Below are 26,486 nucleotides of genomic sequence, written 5' to 3'. Positions count from 1 at the left end.
TCAAGCTGCCTGGTTTATGGAAGATTCCAGTTCATCTTGTGCCATAAGTCATCTGAAGTAGTGAAAACAATCAATCATTCTAACATAAATTGTCAATTTGTGTCTTGCTTGCTATAGAGCGTTACGAAATAATATCTGACATGTGTTTAAACTTACAAGATACCAAAGGGGATTAATACTGTATTCCAATGCAATTCAAGAGGTGTTCTGCTGCTCCTCCAGTATAGTAGTAATACAAAAATGCTGCAATGAAAAAAAAAAAGCAGCCTGTTATACACTGTTTGTTAAGCAGGTCATGTTTTTTGATTTTCTTTGTCCTCATTTAGTGGGTCTATAAATCGTTGCACAAAGGCCAGACTGTACGCAGAAAATAAAAACAAGACTCTGTGATTTAGGGCCTTTAAATTTTTCACTGCCAAGATTCACTGATGCACAGTGCTTTAATTGCATAATATAATACCTATAAGGCACAGAATAAATAGCATAAGGACACATTAGATTTAAATGGCACAGCACAAACTTTAAATAGTGTACTGTAGATGATTTGTTTTATTATTATAATAAATGATCCTTTCATATCTGAATTGCATACAGTCTGGTTGTTATCCAGACCACATGCGGCCCCTGGGGACCCAAGTTGTGGCCCTCTGCTATCTCCAGGTAAACTGGGTGCAGTAGTGTAATCACCTCATGCAATGACCCAAGCACTCTGTTTTGTACACAGTTCAAGTTACTTTAACCTGAAATATAAGAACTACTTCTGAGATGCACCGAAGCATTGACTATATATGTCAAGTTATTTACGAGCTTCAACAAGCAAACCGATAATTTAATTCCTGTTACTTTGTCAGCTGGTGTCTTAAACAGTAATTTTATGTGATCCTGTGATATATATATATAGCGGGTCAGTTGACCTCGTTTTGAAATAATTTGTGTCCCGTCAGGATATGTGCTATTGATTGTCACCTCTGTTAACGAGAATCCTTGATTTCTGTTCAACAGCGCGCCCTCTGAGAAGAGGGTGAGAAAGAGAAGCTACAGCAGTGAGAGCAGCAGCAGCCCTGATGAGGAGGAGATGCCTGCAGGGGGAAAGAAGAGGAAGAGTCACGGCGATGCCAGCCTGCTCAAGCCCCTGGATACTGGCTTGTCCTTGGCAGAAGACGAAGAGCTTGTGCTACATTTGCTCGGCAGCAGGAGCTAATTCTTTTCTCTGGAGGTTGTTTTCTGGGTCAGTTTTTTCTATTTGGCTAACTATTTTTATCAGTATTGATTTGGCAAGTGGGACAGATGAAGTCCTTTCAGACAGACGGTGAGGAGCGTGCAACATGCATTCAGATTGACTTAAAAAAATACACAATCCAAATGAAATACAGAGAAATATATAAAGAGAAAAAACCATTTCCTTCCTATTGTAGGTTCAAAAGTCTGTGAATGTGTACATTATAAGTCTTTGAATGTCTTTTTACTCAAACACCAGTCTAACAGCATCACCGGACAGTTAATCAGTAACCACTCCTTGGTATTGTGTGTTAACCTGTTAAACAGTTTAATTAGCATATAGTGCTGGCTGGCACCGACATTCAAGAAAGCATTGTATCCCATTCAAAGTGTATGCTCCCTGCCAGGATTTACGTGACTTGAACTGGAATATAGGAGATTAACATACTGCATTTAGTTAATATGCTAAGCCACCTGCCGCCTTGTACAACTATCCCCATTTATTATAATAATCCATGTGAAGAAACATTGCTGACACTGATTGATACTTCTTTTGTCAAACATTATGGAAACAAATGTCATCTTTGCACAAGATTCTGTGTGTTTTAATAACAACCTTTAATGTAGAGTATATTAAGCATTTTGCAAAAGTATGTTTTAAGTAATAAAAAAATAAGTAACTGTATGTACTTGCGTTTTGCTGTGGTTTGTACTCTGTTGTTTTTTTTATTTTTTTTTTATTTTGGCCTATATGCATAAGACATTTACTGATGTGCTAAATTAATAATTGCATTAGGCGCTCCAGCACTCTTGCTAGTTCTGTAACATTAGTAGTTTTATTTCGGTTCATAAAAAAGGGTGCAGTTTTAAAGCCCTTATTGTTCCAAGTACTATAGGATGTGAATCACAGTCCATAGCTTTGTAATACCAGTGATGAGCATTCTTAGTACATCATGCCTGTTATAAATCACTCAAGGGAAAGATAACTGCAAATAAATGGTGTTTTATTTTTAAAATGGAAGCACGTCTTCTGGTCCCACTGTTTTGACGGGCTAAAGATCAACCCACAGTTGTGACTTTTCAGAGCTCTACAAAGGAGCTGGCTAAGGCAATCTCTGTTTAGTTACTATGCAGCTGTAATAATGACTGCATTTCTCAGGACCGTATTTATGTAAAGCTAAAAGTGACCAAGAAGTAGTCCGCCCTGTATGAGTGTTTGTTTGTTTGTTTTACTGTATATCATCAAGTTTTCCTTTGGTATATCTTCAAGTTTTCCAAATAATGTGGTTCTAGCTATGTACCATAGCTTTTAGTTGCCTTCCAAATACACATCATTTATTCTAGATTTGACCTAGGAAGTAGTTGTCTACCACCGATAGAGTAAAACAATATATTAACAGTGGCCAAATAATACTTGTGTTACTTCCTTTGTTTTGGTACTGGAGTCAAAAACATTGTACAGGTGTGTATTTCATCAGAAAGAACCAGATAAAAAGGTAAGTGGGTACATGATGAGTCAGTCAAGTTAATAAACCGTGTGGCATTTCTTTTGATCACAGGAGCCCCCTGCTTTCCAGACTTCCACTGGGAGATCAAGTGTATAAGGATTGGCAAAAATTTAACGACAGGATGTACAATAAAGTGACCACATCAGTAAATATTATCGGGTGGTGCTGGTGGTAACTTTGTATGTGATTCTAACAAAATTTATTTACTACAGTGGTTCTCAAATTGGGGTCTAAAGAGTTTGCCCAAAGGGTTATAATACTGTATCCATGTTTGTCTAATCATAATATGCATTTTGGAGTCCGTATTTAAATGTGTAAACATTCATTTGACGTTAATGTTCATTTGCAATCGATGAAACAATATTATTCAAGTGGATGACGGCCACCTGAAATGTTTAGTCCATATTAATTCCAGTACAGTTTTGTGTATCAAGGAGAGTTTAATGGTCAACTATTCCTAATCTACTGCACTTCTGTAGTTCATTGCAATACTACTAGTAGTTAAGTATTGCATACATTATTGAATGTCATAAAAAAGAAATTCATGTAATGCTTTTGTCACAGCTTGTGTACTGTCCCTGTGCTTAACTGTACTTCCATTCACACTTCTGCAAAACATGCCTTGGAAAAATATTATTTATAGCACGCAAGCACCTCATTGTTTTGCAGTAGAACAGAGTTGAGAGCTGTTTCTGTTAGGGAAGATTGGAAGTTAATTGTTTTTTTTGTTTTTCTGGCAAATTCATCCAGCAGGGATCCTCGAGTCACATCCTTAAGGGGAATGATTAGGTGCCACTCGTCGGCCATGTGTATTCTGTAAACTCGCTGAACAGCCACCCCCAAATCAGCGTTACAGTACAGCTATGACCAAAAGTTTTGCATCACCTAGAATTTTAGGATTGAGACATAAAATAAATATATATATATATATATATATATATATATATATATATATATATATATATATATATATATATATATATATATATATATATGAACATGATTAAGATATTTTTATTTAACATTGTGTATTCAAAGAAACTACAAAATGATGTCGCAAAAGTCTACCGGAAGCCATAATAGTAGTACAGTATTTCATGTTAGATTTTAGAATGTCACATTTTTTTATAGGGTGATGAAAAACTTTTGGCCATAGTTGTACGTGTCAGTTCATATGAAAAAGGATTACTTTGGAATTTAACAAAAAGTAATATTTTAGTTTGTACTATATTTGAATTCCCACAGTTTTGTAAAGTGTCAAATCAAAGTCCAGTCACTGGGCGTGCAAGCCTTCCACAGGATCTTCCTTTGTATACAGTCCTCAATTGATATTCTCGGTAACTCTTCAACAAGACTTAACTAGTCAATGCAAAGCTGGTTGACTGTGCCTGCTGCAGTTTTTTTTTTCCTTTCCCCAACCCAACCAATAATTGACTAACTTAAGGGAGCATCTCTCCTGTCTCTGGAGGTCAATTTCTTTAAGGTCTCAATGTATTTTTTACGTGTCCCAGATTATCTCCCTGGACGTTCTTTATCTCAATCTTATCTTGTAGGTCAACTTGTCCATCTGCCACTGTATCCACATGCAAGTCAAATCAGGAAATGTACAAGTGAATCAACTGGTAAAGAAATCTTAATGTGGGGAAAGGACTAAGAGCTATGCCCTTGGGTAGAGTTTTAAATGTTTAAAAAAAAAAAGAGGAAAATTAACTATTGTAATCTGTCCTCCTGTGTGCGAGCATCGAAGAGATTTTTCTTTTCCTTTGCTTGGTATTTTGCTGCAACTTGTTTGAAAAAGATTAGGCGATGTGGAATTAAATCTGTGCTTGTGCTCTTTAAAGAAGCCCAATTGGGAACAGCTTGAAAGTGATTATGCCAACGACTGCGTTCCACATTAAATGAAGACTGCTTGGGGACAAGGAATCACTAGACAAGTTTTATCTTTCTAAAGTATTCGTGCCTGTTTTATATACAGTAGGAACCCATTATCCCTTTCATCCCTAATATAACTTTCATAACCATTTCTAGCTAAGCCCATGCTCACTAAATGATGTGCCTCTGATTTACACATTTTTATATTAGTAGACATCACTCCATGCCTGTACTTCTGAAATTCAAGAATAAAGCTCTCAAAAATGATATCCGCTTATTCGGCAGCATTTTTTAAAAAGCTTCTTGGCAAAGCTAAATAAATGAAAAGAAAAGACGACATTGAAATCGTATGTCAGTTTTTATTCTCACAGTATTTGAAAATGCATCATTAGGAGTCTGCGCAAGTCCCTTTGTACCACTTTTACCTCTAAAATTAGATTGTTCAGATTCAGCACAAGATTCATGTCTTCTTCGGGAATAAAAGGCAGTCTGATTAGACAGAAAAATTACATAAAGATGAAATAATAAAAAGCCAAATGAAATATTAAACTTGGGTACAGCTGGAATTAAATAATCTAAATGCATGTCTGAAATCGTGGTGCAAACAGGAAGACTTCACCTTCCTTGAACACTGGACCACATTCTACAATAAGGACTGTCTATATAGGCAGGATGGACTGCACTTAAATAACAAGGGAACCAATATACTTGGAGAAAGGATCCTCAGAGGCTCAGAAGCATTTAAACTAGAAAGAAAAGGGGGAGAAATCAACAAAAAAACAGAAGGAAGACTACATCAAAACAAGGGCAACAAGATAGCCATTACATGTATTTATCTAAATGCTAGAAGTCTCAAAAACTACATGTTAGAACTTGAAGATACTGCACTAACAAGTAACTATGATGGGATAAGAAAACTTTACAATGCATTAGTAAGACCTCATCTAGAGTACTGTGTTCAGTTCTGGTCACCTCGCTACAAAAAGGATATTGCTGCTCTAGAAAGAGTGCAAAGAAGAGCGACCAGAATTATTCCGGGTTTTAAAGGCATATCATATGCAGACAGGCTAAAATAATTGAATCTATTCAGTCTTGAACAAAGAAGACTACACGGCGATCTGATTCAAGCATTCAAAATTCTAAAAGGCATTGACAATGCTGACCCAGGGGTCACAAATGGAGATTAGATAAAGGGCCATTCAGAACAGAAAATAGGAGGCACTTTTTTACAGAGAATTGTGGGAGCCTGGAACCAATTCCCCAGTAATGTTGTTGAAGCTGACACTCTGGGATCCTTCAAGAAGCTGCTTGATGAGATTCTGGGATCAATAAACTACTAACAACCAAACGAGCAAGATGGGCCGAATGGTCTCCTCTCGTTCGTTCACTATTTTCTCAAGCAAATGCAAGGAGAAATTTTCAAACATAAATACAATATATACAGTGGCTCTCAAAAGTATTCACCCCCCTTGGACTTTTACACATTTTATTGTGTTACAACATGGAATCAAAATTGATTTAATTGGGTGTTTTTGCCACTGATCAACACAAAAAAAGTCCAAAGTGAAAAAAAAATCTACAAATTTGTTCTAAATTAATTACAAATACAAAACAGAAAATAATTAATTGCATAAGTATTCACCCCCTTGAGTCAATATTTGGTAGAGGCACAATTACAGCCATGAGTCCATTTGGATAATCTCTACCAGCTTTGCAGATCTGTACACTGCAATTTTTGCCCATTCTTCTTCGCAAAATTGCTCAAGCTCCGTCAAGTTGGATGGGGACCTTTGGTGAACAGCAATTTTCACTCTTTCCACATATTCTCAATTGGATTGAGGTCCGGGCTTTGACTGGGCCACTCCATGACATTGACCTTTTTGTTTTTAAGCCATTCCAGTGTGGCTTTGGCTGTATGTTTGGGGTCATTGTCCTGCTGGAAGATGAATCTTCTCCCAAGTCCCAGGTCTCTTGCAGACTTCAGCAGGTTTTCCTCCAGGATTTCTCTGTACTTTGCTGCATCCATTTTGCCCTCTATCTTTTTATGAGCTTTCCAGGCCCTGATGCAGAGAAGTATCCCCATAGCATGATGCTGCCACCACCATGCTTCACAGTAGGGATGGTGTTCTCAGGATGATGTGCGGTGTTAGGCTTGTGCCAAACATAGCGCTTAGCGTTGAGGCCAAAAAGCTCTATTTTGGTCTCATCAGACCATAGAATCTTCTTCCACGGTCTCAGAGTCTCCCAAATGCCTTCTGGCAAACTCTAGCCGAGATTTGATGTGAGATTTTTTCAACAATGGCTTTCTTTTTAACACTCTCCCATAAAGGCCAGTTTTGTGAAGCACCCGGGCTATTGTTGCCGTATGCACAGTGTCTCCCAGCTCAGCCGTGGAAGACTGTAACTCCTTTAGAGTTGCCATAGGCCTCTTGGTGGCCTCCCTGACTAGTGCCCTTCTCGCCCGGATACTCCGTTTTTGAGGACGGCCTCTTCTAGACAGATTCACAGTTGTGCCATATTCTTTCCATTTCTTAATAATGGACTTTACTGTTCTCCGGGGGATATTCAATGCCTTGGAAATGTTCTTATATCCTACCCCTGATTGGTGCTTTTGAAGAACCTTATTCTGGATTTGCTTTGAATGTTCCTTTGTCTTCATGATGTAGTTTTTGTTAAGAAATGTACTAACAAACTGTGGGACCTCCCAGAGATAGGTGTATTTAACCTGAAATCATGTGAAACACCTTAATTGCACACAGGAGGACTCCATTCAACTAATTACGTGACTTCTAAAGACAATTGGTTGCACCAGAGCTTATTTAGGTGTGTCATGGTAAAGAGGGTGAATACTTATGCAATCAGTTATTTTCTGTTTTATATTTGTAATTAATTTAGAACAATTTGTAGATTTTATTTTTCACTTTGACATTATGGACTTTTTTTGTGTTGATCAGTGGCAAAAACTCCTAATTAAATCCATTTTGATTCCATGTTGTAACACAATAAAATGTGTAAAAGTCCAAGGGGGGTGAATACTTTTGAGAGCCACTGTATATATATTTTAATAGAATAAAGCTAGCATGAATCTACTGAGAACACTGCTCGTTTTGTACTGTTTGAGTTGTTTTAAACCTCTCAGATTAGCTTCAAAATAGGGCCCTTTATGGTTAATGAGATTTTCAGATTAATATTTTGTATTACGACTGTAAATTAGTTTTAAGTTCATTGTAATAGAACATTTCCTGAGCATGTGCACGCCACCTGAGACAACAGCAGTTATAAAATAAAAAGAACATGTATAATTTATCTTGAACTTTAAACAGCACATCTGAGACGCGTCATATTTATGTGCATTTGAAAAGGGCTAATAGAGCTAATGTGGCTTTCAGAGCACAGTACAAAGTAAACATGTTGAATCTATCCATTAATCTGTGACCTATTGGTCTAGTGGAACAGTGTGAAACAGCAGAGCACAACCCCATAATAGTATCTTCTGTTGCTGATGCCTTCATTCCAGAAGAAAGTTACACAGGACCAAGTCTCATCTCCACACAGCTATTCTAATTAAATACCTCAATATTGGGCAGTAGATTAATCAGTATTAACCATAGAACTTTCATCACCGTTGTATCTAATATACATCACTTATTTGAATTACACTGCCCATGCAGGTGTCAGTACTGCTCTGCATATCAGATACATCACAGACTGCGTTAATAGGATTTAGATTGTCAGTCCTTATGTCTGACAAGGTATTATAATGATGCTGTAATGTTAATACTTTACTAATGGGGAGGAATTTGATGGACTGAATCTGTTTTTTTAAGGAGATCAAGGACAGCTTGAGGGTATATTAGCATTTTGCAGTTCTAGTCCTCTGTCTGCCCTTTCCCTTGTCTGACCACAGATGGCTGTGATTTATGCCTCTGCTGCCCAATGCATTAAGCAGATTACTGCCCACTTGCCTGCAGTGCTTCTCAGGAGTTTTAAACTAAAGTTCAGAACGATGTAGGCTGTATTTAAACCAAACAACATGGCTTTTTAAAAGTTGTACTTAAGGTATTGCAGAGTTTGTGAATCTTTTAGTCACAACATTTTTTTTTGAGCCTCTAGTGCACAGGTTATGCATGCTTGAGTGTTGAGCCTGTAGACAGACCATCGAAGGCTCACACTATGAGAATCTAATTTGAATGCAGATATACATACTGCAGTTATTTCACAAATTATTATAGGCATTTAAGAAGTATATGAGAGCAAACAGGGCTGATTTGTTCCAGAACACATGTCTTTTGTGAGGAGAACTTCTAAATGTATACTGAATTACAAGATAAGAGGTACAAAGATAAGAAAAGGAAGGAAAATGGGATTGTTATATGCACCACATGGACAGTAATATATTGAACTATTTAATTGACTAAAAATGTATCAGCTTGATTGGATGCAGAGAATGAATCGAGACTCCAGAATTCCACATTCTGGAGTCTCGCTTCTTAACGAGAGGTCAACAGTTCTGCCATTTTGAATGGAGTTATCGTTCCTAGACCTTTTTACAGGTCCGCGGTATGACGTAGAGACTCAGGTGGGGTAATCTTAGTGATTGGCATCATGGGACCAATCCAAGCAATGCTAACAGCTTGATTTTCTATATGTAGTAACAGCAAATATGTCCCATTCCATTCACAACTGCTCTGTCATTATGTAGCAATGACCCCAATAGGAGATGATTGTTCGGTAGAGGGCTGGCTCTTCGACTGGGTCAGTGACTGTACTGGTCTGTTTGTGATTGAAGAGACATTTTTAATGGGTTGTTTTGCTTTCTCCGTGAAACCTGTGTTGTCAGAGGAACTTGCTGTATACCAAAAACTACTGATTGTTTTGCATGGATATAGTGCAATCTATACAGCCCTCCTGTCATAATTCGGTGACAACTGCTGAATTTGTTTTTTAAATTTCAAAGATACCAGGTTTCAGATGATTTGACACTTTCAGTTTAGTACAAGAATCCTCAAGTTTTCTTTTTCAGAAGTCAAGATACAAATGATTAATATTAGTCCCCGAAAAAAAAGACAATGCTTCTCCATTTTCATGGTCAGTAAAGATACCAGCAAATTAATAGTTTTAATAAATGTTAACGACTAGTTTATTAACATATTAACACATTATTTTTTTTTTATGAATAGATTAATACAGGATATATTAGACACCATCATGACTTTCCTAACCTATCACATCTCTCTGTTGCAGTACATTCATATCACATTACACTACTGCTTTTGATTTCAATTGTGTATGAAATGAAACTAGTCTAAGCTGAAAAAGATATATTCTATCACTTCGGTGACCATGGAAACGACTGCTAAAAGGACAAGGCAAATAAGCATTTTTAGATTTACTAAGATCAAAACATGTTATATAGTAATGGTGTATAATAGTAATGATTTGTGAAGGGGTTTAGGTGAGATAAAGATTCCACATTGTAATGTTTATCTTTAAAGAACAAAAGACCAAATTATCATTTATGATTAACATGAACATAGCTCCTTAAAATGTTTGGCAACCTAAATATGCTTGAAAGCTATTTTTTATATACAGAACACATCATAGCACACTTGTATCCAAAACATTCGTGCTATTGTTTAAAGTCCAAATTCAAAATCAAATAATCCTTCGCAACTGCCACATTTTACACTTCTCTATTATGTTATACAAGATCCCAAAGACAAGAAATACAGTTCAAATCCATGAAAACTGGTAAGATGGTCTTCACTGGCAAATAGAAGCCTGGGATGTGGAAAATTGTTTCAGCAAGATACTACTGGTGCGAGCCATAAAGCATCAAAGTAAACTCAGATGAAAACAGCAGTGTCACAAAGTTAAAGTCTGAGTAGTCAGTCTGACATATAACAAGGAATTCAAAAACTTGAGCAGTAAAGAACCCTCTGTTGAATCTGAATGGTCTGTTCTGCAATATACTGGAATATCTCTGAAGATGTTCATATCCACATCATAATAAACTGCGTCCTGCAGCTCGACCTCGACAGAGAATATCAACAAATGGTGTCTGCTGCAGTTTATTATGTGTGCATCTTCAGATGGATATTCATGTGCAGTTTTCTGTATATTGTGCAAAATTTCACAAAGCATGTTAGAAGTTTGAGTACAGTAGACTCTCACTGATCCGAACCTGTCAGGACCTGACCTTGTTCAGGTTAGTGAACATTTTACACACGCATCCCAGAATAATGATATTTAATACAGTTTTCTACAGCATGCATTTCATTATGGTGGCATGGATCAAATTATAGGTCATGTTGCTCTAGCGGGGTTCGGATTAGCCAGTCTACAGTGCTTCTCTGTTATGTCTGGTTTGCTTTCTACTGATGTTTCTGAAATTCATCTTGTTTGAAATATGACTCATGTGTTTCTTATTAGGAGACATATCAGACTCAAATGAGCAGAACATGAGATTCTCTGTCATTAGTCAGACAAGTGAAAAAGAAATCGATAAGCAGCGGGACATGTCTACTATCTCTCTACAGCACCTTTGAAACTGTGATCTGTGTTTTGTTTAATCTGAGGGATGCATACCTCTAACAATTATCCTACCTATTCCCTTAGTTCAGTTATAGTAATCGCCCCGCTATTTGATATACCAAACAAGAAGTACTGAAACTTGGAGGTGTTCTTTAAGAGAATAATGTGACATCAAATGTCAATGTGGCACTATTGGTTTTTGCATGTGTTTCTGCCAGTGATCTGATGGATTCATTTTCTGAATTCAAACACCGATGTCAAGAGTTGTGATGCATTACTTGGAGTGCTTCTGATTCCATTTGATTCCTTTCTACCGTCCTTCCATCAGTCATCCAGAATATTGATTGTTGGGTTACAACATTAAAAGCATCAATGGATGACGGCACTGCCATCGGATCTACAAGTAACACATTAACTGCTAACATTCTCAAACACAAAGAAATGTGCTTTCAGAAGATTTACAATCGGCTCTCCCTTGTAAAACACATTTTTTAGCTAATGAAGGATAACTGAATTATTCAGCATACAAAGAATGATGTTTTTTTGATACCCCTCAGAGATCATTTGAACAAAATTGTAGGCTTATTATATTAAGAATGATATTCTTTATGAAATCAGGACTTATTTTTTAAATGTCTCAGTATTTGCCACTGAATACGTATGATAATCCTCTTTTCTAGTTAATTGAAACCCTTCTTTCTGCTGATTTAACTAAGCCACTGTGAAGTAAATAAGCATTTTTATTCAGTGCACAATAACTGCTTCCTTGCTGTTAAGATGGAGATTTTAATGATCGAAATAGGGGACGGGGGGCGGGGGGTTGTCTCCAAGGTGATTTATTGACCCCTTAATTATCATAACCCAGTACAATAAAAAGATACCATAGGAACGTCCTCTTCACGATAAAAACGTGTTTGCTTAATATGAACTCTTTCTCTGAACTATTTCTCGGTCTGATTGATTATAGCTAGTATCCCAGGGCACCAATGCAGACATCAGAGCTCACCATTAGAGCTGACTGGGATTCTGACATTAGCATGGGTCAGTTAGGGAGGGTGGGTGGTAAAGGCAGCGAAGCAGAAGGGTTGAATTGCGCCATCTTAGGTTGCTAGCTCAGCACAGTTGATAGGGCTGTTTCACAGTGAGTGGTTCACTGGGGGTTGGGAGAGTTCGAATCCCATTTGCTTCAGATTGACAGTCTTGGCTGGGAACCAGCTTTTTCTTGCCACATGAAACCCCAGTTCTATGTCTGCAGTAAACAAAGGATCTTTCCCACCTCTGTCATTCTCTATGTATTATTCTGTGCCAAAACAGCATCTTTCTTTTTTGATCTAGTATTTACAAAAGAGTCAACTTCCCAATGTTTCTGGATGTTTTTGGCATACCTTTGTCAACCTTTGTCAAATTACCACAAATAACATAGAAATGTATTGAAAATAAATCTTTAAAAAAGAGGATAAAAAGAACAGATTATTGAGAGAGAATTAAAGAGTTGACTAACTCAACAGAAATGAACTGCTTGCATGTAATAAAACAGAGAAGAAGTATGAACGAATACCATTACTAATTACATATTCTAAATTATTACTCAACATTTCAGAAATAGTTTGGAAGCATTTACATATACTTCATTATTTAGAAAGAATTAAAAAAAAAAAAAACTATTTCCAATTGCCCCAGTAGTGGCTTTTAGAAGGGATGCAAATTTAGCTGACATTGTGGTCCACAGTATACATAAACGGATTATAGACACATTAAAGGACATTCAAACCTGTAAGAGCACATGTAAAGTATGCAAAGGTATTTGTAAAGATAAAAGCGAAATCACACATAGAGAAAATATATATTCAGTAAGAAATCTGTACTGCAAAACTAGTAACCTTATTTATGGTATATTTTGGTAAAAGAACACAGAATAACCTATGAAACATAAGAAAAAAAACAGTAAATGAACCAATAGTTCAACAATAGTAGATTGTTACAGCATTAATGTAGTCAATTACATTACAAGCACATTCATAATTTCAATATAAATAAGTGAGTGTAGTAAGTACCTCTGCTGTTTGTTTTCAAACACACTGTCCCTTAAAAAATGCATGTTAATGTTAAACAGACTGAAACATTGGGAAGTTTGCTCTGCGGTGACTGTCTGTGAGGGCATGCTAGGAGCGGGAGGTGCGGTGTAGGGAGGAAGGGATGGGAGTGATTGAGTCAGACTCAATACATGTTACAACAGCCAATAGGATGCACCTATCCCTTACACTATTTCCTTACCACTCTTTGGTATGCAGACTCAGCAGTATTTCAACTGTTAAGTGCTGTAGTGACAGAGCTACACAGGGGTGTTCGAAATGAAGACATTTATTAAAGCCGCAACAGGGTGGCAATGCATTAGGAAACTCAAATCAGTACTGGGATGTTAGGGCTACTAAACTTCAGCCATTCGTAGCGCACAATTGAGGTATGATTATACAGTAGAGTACCGTCACTGTCTTTCAAACCTCTGTGTTATGCGGCTCATTGGAAAGGTCAAACTGCTTATGTTACAGGATTTTCAAAACTGGCCACAGAGCGTGACAGGACTTGAATGTTTCAGGAAAAAGGGCCGGGTTAATGAAGAAACAGATGTGACACACATCAAATAAGGAAAGGGTGGTACTACAATGTGTGGTTCATAAACAACGCATCATATGAAGAAGAAAAAAAAAACATTACAGAAAACAAGTCGAATGCCGCAAGCCAAACAAGGTCATTCTATTATCCCAGTTATCAAGGACATTTTCCAGAGGTTTGCATTTTGTTCCAATGTTGTCCACTAAATCGACAGTTCCTGGGTTTTTTTAGTGAACCTACGAAGATCTGTTTATGGATGATCTTGTACACAGCGAGATTGTAAGGTCACTTAGCAACAAAAATTAACAAATCATGAACGTCAATGTTCTTGCTGTAATGCTGCATTCTGCTCTTAAGAACGTTCTCTCAATGGAACTCTCAATGGTTCTTATATCTATAGACGAAAAGCCATGGCCCAGCTCACTGGACCTCTATAGTACAGCTCTGAAAGCTGAATGTGCACATACATATTACAGTGAGGCAGAGCAACCAGACCACAAAAAAATGTCTTTATACATAATTTTGGGGCCTGGGTCTGCAAATCCATGACTTTGTACAAGACATGTTGCCTGCTCAACCCTTCAGCTCAACTGGGCTTCAAAGAGACACCATTTCCATAACCCCACCTGCAGGAAAAAAGAACCAATAAAATTAAGGTTCCTTCGGTCATACAACCAATAGCAAGACACTGACGTGACAATAGATCATTGCAGACTGCGGAAGGACACGACATAGTCCCAATTTATACAAAAATAAATAAATAAATTATTCTTATTTATTTCTTAGCAGACGTCCTTATCCAGGGCGACTTACAATTGTTACAAGATATCACATTATTTTTACATACAATTACCCATTTATACAGTTGCGTTTTTACTGGAGCAATCTAGTTAAAGTACCTTGCTCAAGGGTACAGCAGCAGTGTCCCCCATCTGGGATTGAACCCACGACCCTCCGGTGAAGAGTCCAGAGCCCTAACCACTACTCCACACTGCTGCCCAAATAAAGCAATTGACTGCTTAATACATTTAATAAAAGCATTACATAAATGTATATACCACGGTCCGCTTTACTCTGCCACTGATGGACATGAAGAAGCCAAGGCTGTATCTATATATTGATTTTTTTGGAGTATACCAGAGCCAGTCAGCTTCCCCAGTTTACAGCCATTGACTTATAATAGTAATTATATGTTAAATTAGTGGTTGTGCTCCCTGTTGTAAATGAATAAACTTTTACACATGTGTTCTGGGCAATGTAAAGCACAGAGATGAAAATTTGCATGACTTAACATTCATCCGAATCATTACGAATTCCATAGACACAGTGTTATGTAGTGTTCTGTAGTGGAGGCAGGTGATGTTAAGCGAACAACCTTAACCCTCTGCCTTATCAAAACAATTCAAAGCCTCCTTTTACAATACCCTTTTCTCACAGCAGATAGAGTGCACTCTGTGAAAACTCATTCAAATAATTCTACATTCTGTATTGAAGACAACCCCTGCCCTCCAGTTTCAATATCTAATTGACTCGACTCTTCAGTATTCATGATTGCACACTTCTATTTTCATCCCTGATAGATAGATTTGCCATTATAGATATTAGAATAATGCCAGCATATACAATACCCTGCCAACCTAGCAGTATTAACAGAGCGCCGACCATAGCAACACAGTTGTTTGTAATGGTTTGGTTGTGGCTTTAGAGCTAAAAATCACGTGGATTTGATTCTGATTCGTGTTCCTTGGCACGATGCAGACTTAAAGAGAGATCAAGGAAAATTAACTATCAGTTGAAATTTGTATAGGGAGCACACTGATGTAACATCTGGGTTTCAGTTCTGCAGGAAGCAGCATACAGAATAAGTATATGATACAACAGCATGTATTTATTGGTACAGATGTCTGTACTACCTATTTAGATTATGGAGATGTCATTTATAAAGCTGCTTCTAATGTTGTCCTTAGGAAGCTTGATGCTTTATATCACTCTGCAATAAGATTTGTCAGTGGTGCTCCCTACCGCTCTCATCACTGTGATCTCTACACTTTGGTTGGCTGGCCCACACTTCAAACACGTCGGCTATGTCTCTAATCGGGAAATCACCCCTCTATTTAAGCAAATTGTTGACTATATCAGTCTCCTCTTACAACCTTCGATTCAGCAATTTGATTAGTTTAACTGTCCCTCGTGTTTTTACTGCTGTTGGGCATAACTCATTCCAATATGCAGCTGCTCACGATTGGAATGAGTTACAATCAAGGCTTAAACTCCCTGGTTTTATTTCAAGGGGTGCTTTCTTTTCTAGACTTGAAGCTTTGTTCCCTGTTTCACGTGCTTGTCAGAGCAGACACTGATTTTATAAGGTTTTTTTTTTGTTTTTTTTACTGATTTCATATTGTTGTAATGTCTCTAACTGTCTATGTATTGTTGTCTGTTGTATTTATGTTGCCTCTTGTCCAGGTCGGCATTTTAAATGAGAACTTGTTCTCAATGTCTTTACCTGGTTAAATAAAGGTTTGAATTGAATTGAACTGAAAGCTACCCATGTGGAAAGTCAAGCAACACCTGCCAGGGACTTGCATGTGAAATCTTGTATTCGGCCTTGCTTCCTCTATCCAGCAATGCTGACCAATATGACTAGTTCTGCAAATGATGTAATTTGAGAAGCCCAAGTTGGCTTCATGTAATAGAAAGCAAAAACTCAGCGATATCTTTAACATTTAAATCATATACTACAGTATACAGTAGGGCTTTAGCATGGTGCTGTGAACTCTTGCTAATCTGAAGAGGTTAGGACCAGACTCAGTAGAGACTGGTGATTTGTGTGTAGTACTGATCTTAAAAATGCATTTTCTAGTTATTTTTTTTTAGCCTGACTTCTCATTAATAATTAGTAATAATAACCCTTCGAATGATTGAAATAATATAGAAGGCGTTGTAAATGTTTTCTGCCGATGTTAGGCTTCTGCAGCTGCTGCTGGAATGCATTCCATTATGGTAACATGGTTTGTGTTGTTGGTCAATTTGACTTGTACGGGAAACACACATCTTTTATGTCTCCTGTCTTGAGCTTCTTGTTTCCTCCTAAAATGTATATCCTGGTGTTCTCAACAATCTAGACAGGTCTTTATTCATGGTGTGAGGGAGTCAGTAGAGCACTAAGTCACTGATTGCTGTAGTAACACAGTGCCACCTATTGACAATATTTTAGCGGGCTGCTGCAATCTATAATATAGATTGCGTAACTTTCAGACCATGCTCTGGACGTCGGATTTACAGCATACTAAAGAATATGTTAGGAGAGGATTAACAAACCCATACCGTCTCTCCCCTGGTGAGGTAGGTGCTAAAAATAAACCAGTTCTGAAATAATTCATAGATTATCCCTAAAGCTATTAAATTAAAATGACTCTTACTGTTATGCTAACATGAGCTCCTTTAATTCTTAAATAAAGGGGCCCCTGTATTTAATAGAGGAAGTGTTATGTCAAATTGCGAAGCCTATTTCCCAAACGATCCTCATTTTCCACTAAATTTAATTGAAACCTTACAAAAATCTGTGTAGGCCCAGACCAGCCCTGCTCGAAGCCACTTTGTCAATGATTCATTCCACTAGCAGATGGTGTAAGAATTAAAAATGATTAAGGCATTTCTGCCCTAAGAAATCTTTTATTTCCATTTGTGCAGGATATTGAAATCGGATTCCGCACTATTGTCTGCTGTACACAATGAATCCAGGGCTGTTGACGAAAGACAGTGTTTTTTTTTCCTTTTCTTTATAGAGTTTTCATTTATAATTTTTGAGAAAAAAATAGCAGCAATTTAATTTTTTTGTCAACACCATTGCCATATTGTTTTTTTTATTTTCCATGCTAATTTAAAAAAAAAATCTTCATATGCCCCATTTCCAAAACTTTAACTCTTTTTTCAAAATCGCCAGACCTTTTTTCTTTAGACTTTTCAGAAACACTCTTTATATAATGCATAAGTTAAAGCTTTTTTAAATAGGAACATACAATGTATTTCTATATGATGTATTGTAGATGGTATATTTAAGAACTAGGTGTGAGTTAGAACATGTGCACAGTTTTGTAGGATCTGCAGTTTAGAGAAAAGGGTAGCCTATTGGAGACAGGGTAGTGAAATGCATTTTCTGTCAGGCCAAAACAGCAGTAATAAAGTTCAGAATAATGATTGCATGAACCAGTTGTGTCATTTATTGAAAGCTTACAGAAGAGGACATATTGATTTTACTAAGAACTCAATGAGATGAAAATGTATTTTATAAGCATCCAGGAGAGAAACAACTATAAAAGTCATAAAACCTTGTGTGAATTAGTAGGTTTTTTGAGCAAGGAGACAGTAAAATAGCATTGAAGCTATGAATAAAAGATACTGTATATTTGCTGGACCAATTATTTGGATGTCCTACCTCTCTTGAAGTTGTTTTGATCTGACTGTGATTGCAATGTGCTATTGCACTGTTCTGCCTTCTGACTTCTGCTGAGTCACAAGTACAGCATGATGCTGCTCGCTCATTCACGTCATGTTCTTTTAAAAGAGCAGATGTTTTACAGACACAAATGAGTTGCTGCATGCAGTTATGTGTAAATGGTCTGAAGACTAATCGAGTTGTTATACAGGTAGCATCCACCTCCATTCACCTGTTTCAAGCCATGATGTCCTGATTCTGACGCTATAATAGAAGTGATAGCAGACGCTCATTTGGCAGGCCCTGCCATATTGTGGGTCATTCTGGAAAACAGACGTTTCCACCTCCGGCTTCCCTGACGCAGTAATCGTGGAGGAATGATCCATTTAAACAACCTGTAGAAATCAAGTATAATCAGTGCTGCTCTGGCTATGCTGGTGGTCCGACATCCTTATGAAGTACCACATTATGTTCCTTGGTTTATTTTTTTTCAACTCAGGTATTTTCTTCATACATGATCTCTTCCAAGGACCAAGGCTGTCCTTTGCTTATTAAATATTGTATGGCTTTATTACTGTTATATTTTCTAATGAACATTTATCATTTTAATGTGCATGCAGTACATTCATCTATTGAAACAATAACAAAAAAAGTTCCTGTATAGAATACTGAATATTCTATCTAACAATTCGGGAAAGGTTCAAGGATACATTTAAAAGGGTTGTGTGTTACATTTCCTGCTCTGTTTTTTACTACAGTATCAATCTGTATTTGTCCATCAATAAAAATGAAGCTCTCCTCCGCCCCTGTAGTCTGATGGTCCAGAAGGATCAATCTGCCTTACAAACAGAACACAGCACAATGGAATAGCTCAGGGCTCTGTCACATGCAGTACAGAGCTCAAAGCTTTACTGCATGCTATTGATCTGAAATCCTACATTCCATACAGTAATTATGCCACTAATATCCTTTAAAGAAGTACCAGTTTGACAATGATAACTGCTTGCCAAAATCCCAATATACTTTAGCAGTCTCCTTGGTAACTGAGACTAAACTCTTACTGTACACCACCAACTTAACACAAACAGCATCAACTTGTCAGAAAGCTTTGTCTGCTTTTTTTTGATCTGAAGACATTTATTTTTCTTACTTATTTATTTATTTTTTTTATAGAAAAGGAATGTACTCATTTAATATAGGTAACATCCAGAATCACCCAGTTCAAAGTCTGTATGATGTCTATTTGAAAACACATCCTCATGTAATGAAAACACAGAAAATATATCTTTAAAACAATATATTTTAGCTCAAAGAGCCAGCAAAATATATAAAACGTACCCATACTCTACAGTATCAAATATCTGGATCTGCCATCCACAAGAAACACCAAACAAGAAAGGAAATGTTGTATATAGATATTAGAAATGCAGAGATAATACAATGCATTCTTTGTAATGCCTTACTCAGAGAATACATTGTGTTAAAGGCTTGTCAGTACCTTTGAGTAGATGTGATGTGTGATAGTGATACGTGTCCTCTGTTTGATGCTGCTGAGATGACTAGGTGTTATTAAAAGTACAACTTTAAAGCTGCAAAACAGTTTCTTCCCTGGTGTCTGTTCAGTGTGTTAGCCTCAGTCCGTTTGACTCATTCCCATGCAGAGAAGGATACAAATAGATGCATCTTTATTAATTAGGCTCCAGGCACCAGCTTTCTCATCAGACAAACTCTCAATGTCATTAGAGCCAGAACACACACTCACAAAGGCCTCTTGACAAAGCTAGTCAAAGAAACTTAGAAGAACATAAACTTCAGAGCCAATGAACTGGCAGTTATCCAGCTTAATTACCGTAAAATGGTGAATGTCACTGAAAGCAAACTCAGTTTTGTCAATAATTTACAGCTGGAATAATTAATGCAGCAAGCTTCCCTAACTGAGCTTTAAACTTTGCTAAATACCATAGCACAGCTAACTGATAAAAAACTTTTTCAATTTTGTTCAGTTTTTCATTAAGTACATGGAAAACCACAAAGCGGTATGTCATTCAATATGTTAACGTAACATTATTCAGCAGGTTTCATTCGACTTTATGAAGCAAATTTAAATCTACAGGGTGATGCAAAACATTTAGCCTTAGCTGTATTCTCAAGGTAGATTAATAAAACAGTAATTACTGAATAGTTACAATAAGGTTTATTAATTGGGGACCAAACCATTTCTGAAGATGAAAATAAAACAAAACAAAAAATATGTATAGATCTCAGGATGTGACCTAACAAGTAACAGGCTCTGTGTACCTTCAGATACAGCATACACAGCTGCACTATGACCTTTCTCACACCGTTTTAAACGTCCAGTCTTAAAAAAAAGAATGGGTAGTTCAGTCTCCATGTACAGCTATGGCCAAAAGTTTTGCATCATCCTATAGAATTAACTAATTTTGCTTCATAAAGTCTAATGAAACATGCCGAATCACATTAACATATTGAATTACAAACCGCTTTGTAGTTTTCCATATACTTAAAGAAAAACGGACAAAAATTGAAAAATGTGACATTTCAAAATCTAACATGAAATACTGTTCTACTATTATGGCTTCTGGTACACTTTTGCAATGTCATTTTTGTAGTTTCTTTGGTTACATAATGTTAAATAAACTGCTTAAATTATATTCATTAGATTTTTTTTTTTTTACAATTATATCTCAATCCTAAAATTCTAGGTGATGCAAAACTTCTGGCCATAGCTGTACATCCCAAGATACTTAAGCCAATGTGGGAATGTGTTCATGTCTTTGTAACTGTCTTCAAACCCATGTTTCAATCCTTATTGTCTTCTTTCAAAGAACAATTACCATTGGTTTATATAATCTACTTTATATATATATATTTTTCTAATTTGTGCCTAGCAAATAGCATGAGTGACAGACACACACACAAAGAAGTTACTTGTGAATTCAACTAAAACGTCGTAAGATAACACAGTATTTCCCACTGTATTTTGTTGTATCATGTTTAAAACAATTATACAATAATAAGGATTTTAACCAGTCGTGTAGCATTTAGAAACAGCTCTGTGTTGCTTTTCAGCACTGGACAGTTCCCCAGGCTCATCTCATTGAGTCACTGAGTTCAACACAGCTTGGTTCCTTCAGACCAGCCAGAAACAGTGGCTGCAATACAGAACTCTCACGCACATATTGATTAATCTGAGCTTCATTACCGTGTCTCACATTAAGCTTGCGGATCCACCCCAAAAAAATATGTGTACATTGTAACGAATATCCTGTATTTTTAAATCATGGTCAAAAGACAAAAAAAATCTTGTAAGTGATGTACATTTGTGAAACTCCGTTATGTTTAAAATTAAATTTGTAGTCAGTGATTAAGGTAAAATGAATTCAAAAGCAGATACAGGTACAAAGATGTTAGCGGGACAAATGTACCTTTTGAAAATATATACTAAAGACATACAGAGATGACAAACAAATCCCAATGATTGCCCTGGTTAAAATGCATGTTTATTACCGTGGCTACATTACTGAAGTATTACATCATGTATAAATAGTATTCACGCAGGAAGATATGATCAACGTGCAATTCGAAATTACCCACCAACTGCCCAGGATGATTTTGGCGTAGCGGGAGCAGTAAGATATGTAAGGTGAACACCAAAAGGGTGTTTTTTTTAAGGTTACGTGTAAAAAAGTGAATAAATGTATATGTCAACACCAGTTATTATTACAACTGAGAAAATCGGTCAAGAGAGCATAAAGAAATCGGTGCAATCAGATAGTGTCCTGGTTTATCCATATCACTTTCTTGTGTTGAATATTGTCTTATGTCGCTATTTTTCAGAATTTTAAAATATACATTTCTGACCGCCCCCCCCCCCCCCCCCCCTCCCCGAACACACAAAATATACCAAGCAATGCTGTTTGTATCCCTGTCTTCTTTTGAGATCTGTGTCTCATCTGCCAAGCTTATTTACAGGAATGACATCTGCTAGCAATTTATAAAGGTTTATAAAGGTTAATATTCATACATGTTTTCATACATACTTTGTGTCGTTTTTAGGAATTTGTGACTAAACGGGTACTGCAGTTCTTTTTCGACTTTTAAATGCTGTTATTAATGTGGTGTAATCCGATGTTCCCACTAAATGTTTCGCTTTCGGATGGCGAGATTGTGTCGTCTCTATTTCAATCAATAGCGATGCTGCAGTTATGTAAAGGCTTTTAAATGCCTTTGTGTTTGCTGCTGTCTCGCGTAAAATTGCCTTAGATAGCTTAGGGACCCAGAAAGCGTTTCAAAATGCACACCACAATGAAAACCGTGAAATGTTTTGTAAAACGATTTTTATGTATGCGTTCAGATGAGCTATAGGCGTGTTTGAGCTCTGGATATCAGTTGGAGCTGAACTGCCAGTTAGAGCAGTTATCTGATAAGACGGACGTGGTATGAAAATATCTATGAATGGAGGCGCCGGGCAAGGTGACGCATTTGGGTTTTCTAATATTTTACGTCATTGCGATCATTACTGATTGGCTGGGTTCTCTGAGCTCTCCGAACTGCTTTTTTTCAGAACTGTGCTATTTCAGCTGCTCGATGTCACTGTAACTGCGGGAACTTGAGATATCCACAAGGTAAGATGTATCAAATATTTATGTATTATTATTATTATTATTATTATTATTATTATTATTATTATTATTATTATTATCAGTAGTAGTAGTATTGTGCTAAATAAACATCTAATATATACAACTTTCTTAAGTGACAATGAATTTGACAAGGTTACACATTTTTCCAGTAATGGTCTTAAGCATAGCTTCTTAAAACACCCTCCCTTATACGAAATGAAGTAATATGATATTCTGTATTTAATGAAACGAACTAAACGTCTCCCACTGTTTAACTCCTCGTTTGTAACAGTAATTGAGGCTTGAGCCGAGTGAGAAATGATTTGGATGCACCATCCTTGTAAAATCCAGACCTTTAAGTTAAAAGTCAAATGAAGGTGACATCATTGCTTCTGATCTATGGACACCGTTTAAATCTCATTAATTATGAAATCCAGCATACTAAAACTGTCTGTGCAGGAATTTAACACGTTGCCAAATAAAACTGGCATTGAGATATTCTAATTCGTGCAGTTGTTTGGATCTTTCACTTGTATGACTTGCATTTCAAAATTTGCCTCCCCAAAAAGAAAACGTAAACCCTGCATTTGCACAAGATATTATGTGTAGTGGAAGACATCGTTCTTGATTTCCGATTGATGTTGTTTTCTGTCTGCATTATTGACACCTGCGGAATGTTAATCACCGATTCTCTATTGGATCAATTTCCAGGTGTTTCCTATGGGATCATCAAGACATTTCATTCAAGTGGAACTATCATAATACCGACTGCTATAATAAGAAAGATCGAGGAGACCGAGAGGAAGAGGGAGAGAGACAACTGGATCTGCAGTTATTACCGAACACTAAAACCTACCTACAAAACCTACTAAATGAGTGCCAGGACACCCAAGGATGTCACGCTTTCCATACCCTCTTGTGTGTTATACAGGACCGCTAACCAGAGCAATGGCACGTGCGTCACAGAAGTGGATCATTTGTTTCAGACATTTTCCTCAACTATAGTACTGATCGTGCTTGTCGCCGTTATAATTGGTGTAATATTTGTCTCCCTCACTACTTTTCACTTTCACAAGAGGAAGATGAAGAAACGGAAAATACAAAGGGCTCAAGAGGAATACGAGCGGGATAACTGCAGCCCTAAACCAACAAAGGGAAACTCAACAGATAAACCAGTGATGGTGGTAAGATCCGGGCATAAGTATATGGTGCACCGGCCACCCTGCGGCGTCCAAAAAGGCACACAAAGTAATTCACCTCACACCGACTCCAGCACAGTCCCTATAACAGGAGGCGGATCTACAACAAGCACACCAGAGTCACACACAGAAAAGGCAACGGATCAATTATTAGAAACAGTGGTTTTGTCCTGATGGAATTAGGTCACGACACAATGTATGAAGAAACAATGATAGAATAGTCGGAATAAAAAAAAAAATACAGCATGTCTTATCACAATTCCTTTTTCCATCTCGAAGGATTTACTGTATTACACGAAAGACACACTCCGCAACTGAACAGTTACTGGAAGCTCCATCATAATGTACTATATATATATATATATATATATATATATATATATATATATATATATATATATATATATATATATATATATATATATATATATATATATATATATAATATATATATATATATATATATATATATATATATATATATATAATATAATCTGAAATATTTATATAGAGACTTACATATCATGACATTAAAGTAAAGCAAGATATCCAAACGTGTTAATCATGTGGATGACTAAACATATACCGAAATTGAATTGAAAAGACAAACCGTATATATGTAAAGTTATTCTTTGTACATAGGAAGGTGGACTAAGCATGAATGTAAGGGTTATATCTTGCAGTCCCAGTGTAAGTGGAGATCAGAATTCCTGAAAGTACAATACAAACGTACTGGATTCTAGGAGCTGTCCACACGCCGGGGTGCTGAATGGAAGTTACAGAGGCAGACAATCGACAGTCTTTTGCATTGGAACTATAATAGGATTGTCTACTTGCTGCAAGATGTGGATGACTGAAAAAACGTATTGCAATTTAATCTTCTATTTAATTAAGTTGAAATAGATAGTCTATATAAATATCATCATCACTTATACATACGGGACATTACTGGTTGAAATATGGTCTGTTGGTTTTGTACTTATAATTAAAATAGCTTTACAGTAGTAGTATAATTTGTGCGTATTCTCATTTATATTTATTAAACTTATTAATTCACTTATTTGAACATATCTCTTTGCCGGTAAGTGTATTAAATAAGCTGAAATACAAAAATGTCCCTTTTGTATAAAACAGTTATTTATAATTCCATCGCCATACCCTTAATCATGTAATACAAATATTTAAAAACTACCTAGTAAAATTTCGTTATTTCATTGTTAATTCATCAAATATATTACAAACTTAAAAACTAATTTACAGTAGATATTTAGAGTAGGGCTAAGTATACCTTGTTTTACAGAATGTACTCCCTTAACGACGTTGCAAAATAAAGATACTAATATATATTTACACATTGTTTAAGTGCTCTTTGTTAGACCCTATTTATCATGAACACATGGGCATTCTAAAGGGACATGAAAAAAGCGATTCTAGAACTAAACTGGACACTGAGACACAAAATAACAGGTAGTGTACCATGCATATTGCAGTACTAATGTATTTAAACACTGAAGTATGGTTCAACACTTTATGTTCTCATCTTTCATTTATTGTTATTATTAATAGTAGTAGTAGTATTACACATTACACACAATAAAATGAGTTGCAATGCCATTTTTTATTGATAGTTCGTTGTTAAGGCATCTTTATTGAGTAGGTATGTCTGCTTTAAATGTGATAATCACATAGTCAGGTGTCTATGTATGCAATATGTATTGAAATGCAATGGGATTTTGTAAACGTGCCATCCATGAGTCAAGTTCCAGTTCCATTGTGAATGCAAACTATCCAATTGACTTTACACAATCCCCTTCCTGTAAAAGTGACTCTCATGTGTATAAAAAAGTTAACCGATCTATGCACTAATTTCATCCAATGCATATCATTTTAAGTATACAAGTATAACAGAAACAAGGCATTTAAACAATACGTCGGTGTAAACAGCTAAACTGCATTTCCTAAGCCAAAATAAGACCACACCAAAAAAACGCATTATTTTATGACATGCTAAAATGCTGAATTTCTTTCACCACCACACATCAGTTATTCAGAGCTTATTACCTGAATGGGATTTTAGCACATTGGGATTTTAAGTGCTGTCTCATTGGTTTCTGGTCTTACTTGTCTTAATTGCGCTGTAAGATATTTGTAAATTTATGACGTTAAAAAAACAAGGGCATTTATTATACCGTATGTTAATAGTTTTAACAAGGGCCTCCGCATTGGGGAATTTGCCATGACCATCATTTTATGCATCTGTTTCTATGTGTTCTTGGTTTGCTATGCAACAACGCATGATTCTAAAGGCATGGTTTTAGGCAGAGGCACCATGCAGAAACAAATATATCTGTTTCCATGGATACAACTTTTGCAAGCGACTCGTGACAGCATGTTGCCGAGGAACGCTGTAAAAAATCTTTCCCTTAGAACCGTATTATTCTTAATCAATTAATTAGTCGTAGCT

The 26,486-nt window shown here is 36.5% G+C and overlaps 1 protein-coding gene across 2 annotated transcripts in view; it reads left to right on the top strand.

Moving 5' to 3' along the window:
* LOC117972856 (probable ATP-dependent RNA helicase DDX10) overlaps window positions 1-1,903 on the top strand; it is a 90,658-nt gene extending 88,755 nt beyond the window's left edge. For both annotated transcript variants that reach the window (XM_034923225.2, XM_059031064.1), the window contains exon 18: window positions 1,003-1,903. In XM_034923225.2, coding sequence (XP_034779116.2) covers window positions 1,003-1,201 — 199 coding nt within the window. In that variant the 3' untranslated portion in view covers window positions 1,202-1,903. The remainder of the gene's footprint in view (window positions 1-1,002) is intronic.
* The last annotated feature ends 24,583 nt before the right edge of the window (window positions 1,904-26,486 follow it).

This window comes from Acipenser ruthenus, chromosome 9 (genome assembly GCF_902713425.1).
Source record: "Acipenser ruthenus chromosome 9, fAciRut3.2 maternal haplotype, whole genome shotgun sequence".
NCBI classification, from domain to species: Eukaryota; Metazoa; Chordata; class Actinopteri; order Acipenseriformes; family Acipenseridae; genus Acipenser; species Acipenser ruthenus.
Note: the sequence above shows the minus strand (reverse complement) of the source record. Positions and strands in the feature narration are given on the sequence as shown.